This window comes from Coregonus lavaretus, assembly GCF_964263955.1.
Source record: "Coregonus lavaretus genome assembly, chromosome: 36".
Classification (NCBI taxonomy): domain Eukaryota; kingdom Metazoa; phylum Chordata; class Actinopteri; order Salmoniformes; family Salmonidae; genus Coregonus; species Coregonus lavaretus.
In genome coordinates this window covers 21,219,416-21,231,115 of record NC_140023.1, presented here as the reverse complement: position 1 = coordinate 21,231,115, position 11,700 = coordinate 21,219,416, and the positions used below count along the sequence as shown (strand labels likewise).

The 11,700-nt window shown below is 38.8% G+C and overlaps 1 protein-coding gene across 1 annotated transcript; it reads left to right on the top strand.

Annotated features, from left to right (window-relative positions):
• Window positions 1-9,658: 9,658 nt before the first annotated feature.
• Window positions 9,659-11,301, top strand: LOC311110864 (homeobox protein Nkx-6.2-like; the record flags this gene model as incomplete). Its single annotated transcript, XM_084153460.1, has 3 exons — window positions 9,659-10,073; window positions 10,473-10,645; window positions 11,053-11,301. The coding sequence occupies 3 exons, from the start codon at window positions 9,659-9,661 to the stop codon at window positions 11,299-11,301; spliced, it is 837 nt and encodes a 278-aa protein (XP_084009586.1).
• Between the last annotated feature and the right edge of the window lie 399 nt (window positions 11,302-11,700).

Below are 11,700 nucleotides of genomic sequence, written 5' to 3'. Positions count from 1 at the left end.
CTAATGGACATACACAAAATAGTCAAAATTGGTGAAGTGAAAACAAAAAAAAAACTTGTTTCAAGAAATTCTAAAAAATAAATAATGGAAAAGTGGTGCATGCATATGTATTCACCCCTTTGCTATGAAGCCCCTAAATAAGATCTGGTGCAACCAATTACCTTCAGAAGTCACATAATTAGTTAAATAAAGTCCACCTGTGTGCAATCAAAGTGTCACATGATCTCAGTATATATACACCTGTTCTGAAAGGCCCCAGAGTCTGCAACACCACCAAGCAAGTGGCACCATGAAGACCAAGGAGCTCTCCAAACAGGTCAGGGACAAAGTTGTGGAGAAGCACAGATCAGGTTTGGGTTATAAAAAAATATCTGAAACTTTGAACATCCCACGGAGCACCATTAAATCCATTTAAAAATGGAAAGAATATGGCACCACAACAAACTGAATAGTTATGCACGCTCAAGTCTTGTGTTTTTTTGTCTTATTTCTTGTTTGTTTCACAATAAAAAATATTTTGCATCTTCAAAGTGGTAGGCATGTTGTGTAAATCAAATGATACAAACCCCAAAAGAATCAATTTTAATTCCAGGTTGTAAGGCAACAAAATAGGAAAAATGCCAAGGGGGGTGAATACTTTCGTAAGCCACTGTAGCTACATATCATTTAAGAGGCGTGTATCATGAGCAAGGTCATTGTAACCTATCATTTCACTTCCCCTGTGGGAACCATGAGCTGGGCTGACTTGGCTTTGCTGTACCACATCCAAATACCCTGCAAGCAGCCTACCAAAGGTTGCACCTTGTCCATTAAAATGTAGAAAGCCACGTCTTGACCAAACCGGTCAATAGTTATTCCTTTTACTGGAGCTTCATCTTTTATTCTTTCTAACTATTTCTATGGTGGATTTGCAAAAGAAGTAGAAGGAATTTATGGAAACATTATGCCCAAACTTTGGAGATAACAACAATAGATGGCGAAGTCAAAGATACTGGTTTTCCCCTATCCATCTGAGGCAAAGTCTTCCCTAAATGCTTATGACAAATCCAGTTCTAGAACCAGCCATAGTCAGCTGGCTAATCTTTTGAATACTGTGTAGTAAAAAAAAACAGCAACAACATATAACATTAGCTAGCTAGATAAGGTTAGTATACGTAGCTAGCTAGCTACACTGAGCCCTTCCTATTTATTGTTGTTTCTCTCCAGCTAAGGACCCTGGGACTAAACACCTCCCTCTGCAACTGGATCCTGGACTTCCTGACGGGCCGCCCCCAAGTGGTAAGGGTAGGTAACAACACATCCGCCACACTGATCCTCAACACGGGTGCCCCTCAGGGGTGCATGTTCAGTACCCTCCTGTACTCCCTGTTCACTCATGACTGCATAGCCAGGCACGACTCCAACACCATCATTAAGTTTGCAGATGACACAACAGTGGTAGGCCTGATCACCGACAACGACAAGACAGCCTATAGGGAGGAGGTCAGAGACCTGGCCGTGTGGTGCCAGGACAACAACCTCTCCCTCAACAAATCAAGACAAAGGAGATGATTGTGGACTACAGGAAAAAGAAGAGGACCGAGCACGCCCCCATTCTCATCGACGGGGCTGTAGTGGAGCAGGTTGAGAGCTTCAAGTTCCTTGGTGTCCACATCACCAACAAACTAACATGATCCTAGCACACCAAGACAGTCGTGAAGAGGGCACGACAAAACCTATTCCCCCTCAGGAGACTGAAAAGATTTGGCATGGGTCCTCAGATCCTCAAAAGGTTCTACAGTTGCACCCTCGAGAGCATCCTGACTGGTTGCATCACTGCCTGGTATGGCAACTGCTCGGCCTCCGACCACAAGGCACTACAGAGGGTAGTGCGTACGGCCCAGTACATCACTGGAGCCAAGCTTCCTGCCATCCAGGACCTCTATACCAGTCGGTGTCAGAGGAAGGCCCTAAAAATTGTCAAAGACTCCAGCCACCCTAGTCATAGCCTGTTCTCTCTGCTACCGCACAGCAAGCGGTACCGGAGCGCCAAGTCTAGGTCCAAGAGGCTTCTCAACAGCTACTACCCCCAAGTCATAAGACTCCTGAACATCTAATCAAATGGCTACCCAGACTATTGGCATTGCCCCCCACCCCTCTTTTATGCTGCTGCTAGTCTCTGTTTATTATCTATGCACAGTCACTTTAATAACTCTACCTACATGTACATATTACCCCAATTACCTCGACTAACCGGTGCCCCCGCACATTGACTCGGTACCGGTACCCCCTGTATATAGGCTCGCTATTGTTATTTTTACTGCTGCTCTTTAATTATTTGTTACTTTTATTTCATATTATTTTATATTGTATTTTTAAAAAATATATATATATATATGTGTTATTCTTTCTTAAAACTGCACTGTTGTATTCGGCGCATGTGACAAATGAAATTTGATTTGATTTGGACGTTCACACCCCCAATTTGTGAATATGTATTAGGAGCCTGCCTCATTCTTCGGAGGTGGAACTAAACAAGCATTTCCTCTCGAGGACAGGAATTACGTCTGGGGGGAGCCTTTAATTTATTATGTTGAAAAACCAAAATACTTCAGATGATATCCAAGTTTTGAGTCTAGTCATTAGATGTGCTTGCTGAAAGCCCAGCACAACTTTAGAAACTGTTCATACTTATTATTCTCTTTCGCTGGAACCTGTAGCGCCAAAACCTTAAAAGTGACCAACACCAAAACAACTTTACAACGTGCAGACTGCCACTGTTGCTTGTTGATACTACGTATACTTTTCACATTACAACCATATTTGCATAAATCCCAATGCATTTCAATGGCCATAGACTTGAATGGTAAAAATGTCCACTGTCTATTCCTCAACCGTTTAAGCTAGAAACACCATTCAAGCTTTAAAACGTGCAGACTGGAATAGTCTGCTTGTATACATATTTTTTATACTATTTATACTTTTTGAACTATAACCATTTTAAATGTTCATAACAGCTCCATAGTCTTGAATGGGAAGTATTTGAATTCGCCAATGCTCTTGATCCGTTTAAGCTACAAACACCAACCCAACATTGACATGTACAGACTGACTCAACTTAGATTGCTTGTCAAAAGATTGGTTATACTATTTGTGAATTTTCACTATAACCATAAAATATTTGCATAAAAGCTCCATAGACTTCAATGGTAAATCTGGATCCGCTACTGCTCTTGAAACATTTATGCTACAAACACCATCAACGTAGAAATGTGCAGACTGACTGAACTTAAATGCTTGTCAAAAGCTGTTTGATAATCATTATACTTTTGGAACTATAATCATCATTGCACCAGTGACTCAGTTCCTCATTTTATGATTGGATCCCACACTGCTAAATAAGCTTTTGGTTGTGCCTGGTCCACAGAGGCAGCTGGCCCAATGTATTGTTTTGGTCTGCAGTAACAATTCAGCACTACGCTCTCTCTCTCTTTCTTTTTGTGGTGTTCGCTGAGGAGAGGTTAGCTACAGGGCTCAAAATTAAGGGTTTCTCATCGTCCCAGGGATGATACAAAATATGTCTGGGATGGTTCAAAACAGACTCTGGAACAGTTCTGGGATGATGTATCCAAAATTCATACAACCATTGTATACTGAACAAAAATATAAACACAACATTAAAACAATTTCAAATATTTTACTGAGTTACAGTTCACATAAGGAAATCAGTTAATTGAAATAAATGAATTAGGCCCTAATCTATGGATTTCACATGACTGGGAATACAGACATGCATCTGTTGGTCACAGATACCTTTAAAAAATAAGTAGGGCCGTGGATCAGGAAACCAGTCAGTATCTGGTGTGATCACCATTTGCCTCATGCAGAGCGACACATCTTCTTCGCATAGACTTGATCAGGCTGTTGATTGTGGCCTGTAGAATGTTGTCCCACTCCTCGTCAATGGCTGTGCAAAGTTGCTGGATATTGGTAGGAACTGGAACACGCTGTCGTACACGTCGATCCAGAGCATCCCAAACATGCTCAATGGGTGACATGTCTGGTGAGTATACAGACCATGGAAGAACTGGGACATTTTCAGCTTCCAGGAATTGTGTACAGATCCTTTACGACATGGGGCCGTGCATTATCATGCTGAAACATGAGGTGATGGCGGCGGATGAATGGCACAACAATGGGCCTCAGGATCTTGTCACGGTATCTCTGTGTATTCAAATATCCATCGATAAAATGCAATTGTGTTCATTGTCCGTAGCTTATGCCTGCTCATACCATAACCCCACCGCCACCATGGGGCACTCTGTTCACAAAGTTGACATCAGCAAACCGCTCGCCCACACAATGCCATACACGTGGTCTGCGGTTGTGAGGCCGGTTGGACGTACTGCCAAATTCTCTAAAACGACGTTGGAGGCGGCTTTGGTAGAGAAATGAACATCACATTCTCTGGCAACAGCTCTGGTGGGCATTCCTGGAGTCAGCATGCCAATTGCACGTGGCATTGTGGGATTGTGTTGTGTGACAAAACTGCACATTTTAGAGTGGCCTTTATTGTCCCCAACACAAGGTGCACTTGTGTAATACTCATGCTGTTTAATCAGCTTCTTGATATGCCACACCTGTCAGGTGGATGGATTATCATCACAAAGGAGACATGCTCACTAACAGGGATGTAAACAAATTTGTGTACAACATTTTAGAGAAATAAGCTTTTTGTGCATATGGAACATTTCTGGGACCTTTTTTTCAGCTCATGAAACATGGGACCAACACTTTACAGGTTGTGTTTGTATTTTTGTTCAGTGTAGGTAAAAATAAAATTTAAAAAAGCAACAATGCTGATATAATAGATCAGAACGTTTAGCTTGAAATGTTGATAAACAATTTTTTCACATTATAAGCGCAGAAATGCGCACATGGCAGTAGTCATGTTCCAAAATGCAATTAGCGGGAACACACCATTCTAAAAAGTGCACCACACATGCAAGCGGTTTCATGTGACAGAGATGGAAATATCCCCCAAAGAGGGGAGATCTAAAGGTGCCACAACTAGCATGGGTTGCTAATATGACTTGGATTGTGTCTTTGGCTGCTAGACAATGAAAGAAAGTTGAAAACCAATAGAACATCATGAAAGATATGCTGGTTTCAATGGCATAAGGAACCCACTGGGCAAAAATTGGTTGATTCAACATTGTTTCCACCAGTGGCATTAGGAGCGATGCCCCACTTGTGATTGGACCCAAAAAAACAAAAAATATTTGTATAAAAAAAATGTCTATATATACAGTACTAGTCAAAACTTTCAAAGTCACTGAGATCTCTTCTTTTAGCCATGGTAGCCAAAACAGTGGGCAACTGGGCATTTTTATACATGATCCTAAGCATGATGGGAAATTAATTGGTTAATTAACTCAGGAACCAGCCCTGTGTGGAAGCACCTGCTTTCAATATAGCCTCCTTTGTATCCCTCATTTACTCAAGTGTTTCTTTTATTTTGTCAGTTACCTGTACATTTATAAAAAATAGATTGGAATATTATTCCAATGTTGGCCCTTTTAGAGGCACATTTATTTATGTGAATTTCTGGCTCAGTTGACAGACCTACTTATCTATTTCAGTAGTACTCTTATTAGGCTTTTAAATCACTGTGAATTACCTAGGTCCTAGAGTAGACCCATGTTGGCATATCAAAATATAAAAAATATACATTTTTATTTGGGATGGTTCATCTTCAGTTTGGGATGGTTGAAATTGCACTTCGGGATGATTATGGGACTGTGATGAAAAAAGTTAGTCTCGTGCCCTGGGCAACTATATTCACAAGGGCTCCAATGTATAAATGTTTTGAGAGTTTAAAACGAGTTAAAGTTCTTGAACATTTCATAAATGTATTCCTATGTTGTTGTGTAACTAGCAAACTATTGGTGATGAGATAATATTGTGTAAAAATAGTTTTATACCGAGTGATGCAATGCTACGTTGGCTATTTTAGCTAGGCTAACGTTAGATAGCTAGCTAGCTAAGATAGCACAAAATCTAGCACAGTATCTGGAGCACTCAACTTGCTGTATATGGCCATAAGCAAACAAGAAAATAATAAACCAGAGGCGGCACTCCTAGTGGCCAGTGATTTTAATGCAGGGAAACTAAAATCAGTTTTACCTCATTTCTACCAGCATATCACCTGTGCAAAAATCTGAAGTGTCTTGAGTCAATAAGTATTCAACCCCATTCTTATGGCCTAAATAAGTTCAGGAGTAAATATTTGCTTAACAAGTCACATAATACGTTGCATGGACTCACTCTGTGTTTAACATGAATGACTTTTGAATGACTACCTCATCTCTGTACCAAACACATACAATTATCTGTAAGGTCCCTCAGACGAGCAGTGAATTTCAATGACAGATTCAACCACACAGACCAGGAAGGTTATCCCTTTGAGCATGGTGAAGTTATTAATTACACTTTGGATGGTGTATCAATACAACCAGTATTACAAAGATACAGGCGTCCTTCCTAACTCAGTTGCCCCAGATAACACAATTTTTACAATTTCAATGATAAGGATATGCAATGCCAAACGACTAATCAAACCATTAACTGCTTACCAAATAACTATCTAACCACAGGTCACTGAATAGAAAAGTTGTTTGAAATAAACTGAGGGCTCTTTGAGGAGGAACAGACAGTTTGGCAGTTATTAGGATAGCCTACAATGAAGGCAGAATAAACGGATGGCTGATGGACGCTCTGTGTGACATTTTCTCATTTGAAACAAAAGTAGAGTTCTGTTGTAAGTCACTAAACATATGCTCATATCTAGCGTAAAGTGTGTGTTATGCGTTTAGTGGGTGGTCGGTCGGTCGTCTAGGCTTATTTTTCATTCTAGCCTATTTCCCTGAATTTAGCAAATGTGAAACAGTCCCTGATGAAGTAAACAACTCTTCTTGACGCCACTAGAGGGCTCTTCGAAACTATAATCTGGGAATCGTGCCACTGACATTTTGTGACAAATGGTTTACTTCAATGTTATAGTTGACTACGTTTACTTCAACGTTGTATTTGACTACAGTTTTCTTTCCCCGATTTGTATCAGCTTTATACTTCCATTTAATTCACCCTTGAGATATCAAACAATTATAACAATTAATTCATAAATTAGCCTACGTTTAATTATTATTTTAATGTCTATATATATATATATTTATTTTTAATTTTTTTACATGCAAGGTGATAGACAATGATTAAGCACACTTGCTTACTGCATACAGGCTACCCTTGCCGCTGCAAACAACAGTCAATTACTTATATTGATGATGATGATAATGATAGTAATTATAATTATAATGATTATAATATATTTATATATTTCGAATACCTTACTTGTAATAATTGTAATATTAATAGGTACAATAACAACAAATTAATGCGTTTACAGGGTGATATAAATAAAATCCCTGATGTACTATTGCGTTTTTAAAATGAATAAGCTGGAAGCCATTGTCTATAAAATATGAAACATGATATAAACGTTTAGCCTATAATAAAACTCCATAATAAAGGCCTCCGGTAATTAGTGAAAACATAATATGTTTATGTTAAAGTCAAGATATAGCTAGAGCAGATTTTAAATCGACGGTGCTGCTTATTACAGATGTATAGACGGGTGTGCACACTAGTAACAGAAAAGTTGGCCTGGAGAATACATTCCAAAAAGTTAGTTGATAAAAATTGCAACAACAAAAAAAAAACTATAAGTTAATGATGATCATTCGTTTTTCTTACATTATTCTCTGTGCCATTGCAGTTATCCAGTGGTTGCAGGCGAAATGTACGTTTATTTTTCTGATTGATTGTTTGTTCTTGTTGCCTAATAGCCAAACAGTGACTGGTGTATTGAACTTTCCTATGACGGTGAAAACGAATGAGTGTATCACCAGTCATTTTCGATTAAATAGTTAAATAATAGCTTGTCAATAACATTATATTATCCAATATGTCCTAAAATAAAGACAATGAACAAACAAATATTTGAAATCCAATTTAGTATTATTCACGTTTTTAACACATTTGAAAAGGTAACAAACTATAGCCTAGTTGTATCTCTTTGCCCCTATATAATTTATAGGCCTGTTGAAATGTGTAATTCTCATCTAAATAAAGAAATGCAGTGCAAAATTGGAAAACCTTTACTTTTCCAAACCCTTAGAATAAGCGTTCTTCACTCTGCTATTAAATGTTCAAGGTAGATTCGCTGACGTGGCCATATCTCACTCTAACAACATTCACGTCTCCATAAAATATTAGCGCGGTGGCTTGAAGCGGCACTCAATTTGATGACGTCTTGAGCCACGCACTTTTTTCAGTCCAGGTCACATCTCATGATGAAAATGATGAAAAAACAACAATAATAATTTGAGTAATTAAAAAGGTAAAATTAGGTATATATTTGTTACACGGTTTAGTTGTCAGCTTGGACATAGGCTACCAGGCAAATATGATGCATCGGTGTATCTGACCAGTGACGGTGATACAGATACAATCGCTGATCTAAATGTCTATTGTGTAGGCCAAGTGATACCATCTTTAAGACTCACTTAGCCTATCTATGAGTTTGTCTAGACACGCACAATTGGAAAAAAAATGATTTACTGTATCACATGAAACAAAGATATGGGTCATTTTAAACGAATATATATATTTTTAAACGAATGGTTTTACAGCAATATCAAGATAGCTCCACAACTATACACCACAATTAATCCGTTAAGGCTGCAGTTATTTTATCTTTCTCTGAAATAGATTTGATTAATAATTTTCTAAAATGTAAACTTTAGTGAAGTATGCCTACATCCACAACAGAAAAGCCTGCTTTTCAATAAACAGGCTACTGGATGTGTCTTCTAGAAATGCGTGTCATCTTATCTTCAACCTCCTTCAAATCACTGGTAACAATGAAATCAGTAGGCCCTGCAGCATAATTGTTTTGAGTTTAATGATGTAGCCTACTTACATTGTCATCGGTAATGGGTCATAATGTAAATACATAATTTTAGTCAAATCTTGAAACAATTATTTCTACAGTACGATGCATCATTAATAGTAGTACAGTAATATATTAAATACATTAATAGTGTGGCTTTGTCCAAGAGGCGCACATGGAAAGTACCCGAGAGTGTTCCCTCCAATCAGAGAGCGCTCTCACTCAACGTTATCCAATGGGAAATATGCGTATGCAGGTGGCTGCGCCGTTATCAGTGCATCCCGCTTCACTCACACCATAGCTAGAGTCAATTTACGAAGAAAGCCGACCCTTATGGTCACCATCAAAACCACTAAAAAACATAATCAGATCCTCCGACTTCCGAGTGAATTCTTGATGTGGACGCATGAGGCAAACACACTATTGACAGTCTGAATTGGAGAGACATTTTCGATCGAACTATTGTCCGACAACGCAAGAGAGAACTTCTCTCCTAAGTAAGTGTTTTTGTTTTCGGAAGTTTCAACCTTCAGTGGCTGCCGTATCCAGGATATACTTCCGAAGCACCTGTAGTGACCTCTGTTTATCGACCAGTTCAGCACATTTATATTCCTTTCATCTGTTTATTGTTATTTTTACTCGAGCGAATTTGGTGGTTCATGCTCTCAAATGTTAGCTGTTGGGCAGATGGATGCTAACCGGCAGAGTGCTTTCGTCCTAGGCAGTACACCGCTGGCAGCATTGCACAACATGACCGAGATGAAGACGTCTTTATTCCCCTACACTTTGCAGAATCATGCGGGCTTCAAGGCGCATTCTCTCACTCATTTGAATTCACAGCTTGCCCTGGGGACACCACATGGAATTAGCGATATCTTGGGTAGACCTATCAACTCAGCTGGACAGCTGCTCTCGGGATTTCCAAGGATAAACGGCTTGGCCGCCACCGCAGGAATGTACTTTAACCCAGCGGCCGTTTCTCGGTACCCGAAGCCCCTGACGGAGCTCCCGGGGAGAGCACCAATATTCTGGCCTGGAGTGATGCAGAGCTCCCCTTGGAGGGATCCTCGAGTGCCCTGTCCTGGTGAGTTCGCTGTCTGGCTGTGTCGAGTGCAAAATGTTTAAATGCATTTATATACAATTTTTTTTTCTTCCTGTAGGCTACTCAGAAATGTTTTACTTTTTTAATGCAGACATCTGCTGAATTTGTTGGGTAGCTTATTTTATGCTGCTTCTTGTAAATAACTTATAATAACTTAACTTATAATAACTACGTATACATAATGATTTCGATAGGCTTTCCATTTAAATTGGTTGCTTTTTATATTCAGTGTTTTAATTAATGTGCAAGCCTAGCTATGTTAGTCCACACAAAGTCCCTCTCCAGGAGTAAACTCGTGAGAACTGTTTACTACTGATGTTGAAATACTAATCACTGTTGTGTTTACATATTTTTGACTAGAATCTTCAATCTTTTTTGTAGCTCAAGCAAACATGATGCTCGACAAGGATGGCAAGAAAAAACACTCCAGACCAACTTTTTCTGGACAGCAAATTTTTGCATTGGAGAAAACCTTTGAACAGACGAAATACCTTGCTGGCCCAGAAAGAGCTCGACTGGCTTACTCTTTGGGAATGACTGAAAGTCAAGTCAAGGTATCTATCATTACTTGAGTTATCTTTTGACATGAATTCAAATGTAATGAAGGCGTGATTTATAAATGTTTATTGTCTTAAAATTAATATTGGCATATCTGGCCGTACTGTGCTGTATTATAAGTTATTATTATTATTAGCATGCCTATTACTATTATTATTATTATTATTATTATTGGCAATATTGTTAACATTACTGGTATTAGCCTATGTTGTTATTATGTTGTTATTGTTATGCAGTTATTAGTAGGCTAACTTCATGTTTAGCAAGGTATTTTCTTGGCTCCAACTCAGATAGTAATGACTTTGATATTGGAAGAATAATTTCTACCAATAATACCAAGAATAGCTTATTTATTATTGTATGTATTAAGTGGCTAATTGTATGTTATTGCTTCTCCCAATAGGTATGGTTTCAAAACAGGAGAACCAAATGGCGGAAGAGACACGCAGCAGAAATGGCAACAGCCAAAAAGAAACATGACTCTGAAACGGAGAAGATGAAGGAAAGCTCGGACAATGAGGACGATGACGAGTATAACAAACCTCTGGACCCAAATTCAGACGACGAAAAAATCACGAGACTTCTGAAAAAGCACAAGGCTACAAACATTTCCCTGATCAGTCCATGCAGCAATAGCTCGGACACCTTGTGATGACATTGACAACTTGTCGAGAAAAGACTCAAACACTCCATGATGCTTCTAAAGCTAATTTAACCAGGGTATAAATTGTTCAAAAGGAGAGAAAGGGCGCTGATGGGAGGTGTGAATGATTTATGTTGTACAGACGAAAATGTGAGATGTATATATTTTTTACTGAGTAAGTTATGTTATTAAACCAATGTAAACAAGACATGGCAGGCTTTCCCGCAAATCCTGATAAGTATATACCTTCTCAATATAATAGCTTCATTTTGTTATATATTGCAGAATAATGTTGCCCATCTCTCCACCTTTTACCATTCTAAATTCATGGTACACAATGTATAAATGCAAATGTTGTAAATTATAATGTAAAAAGCTTGTTTTGAAGATCTAAACTCAGTTTCTTTT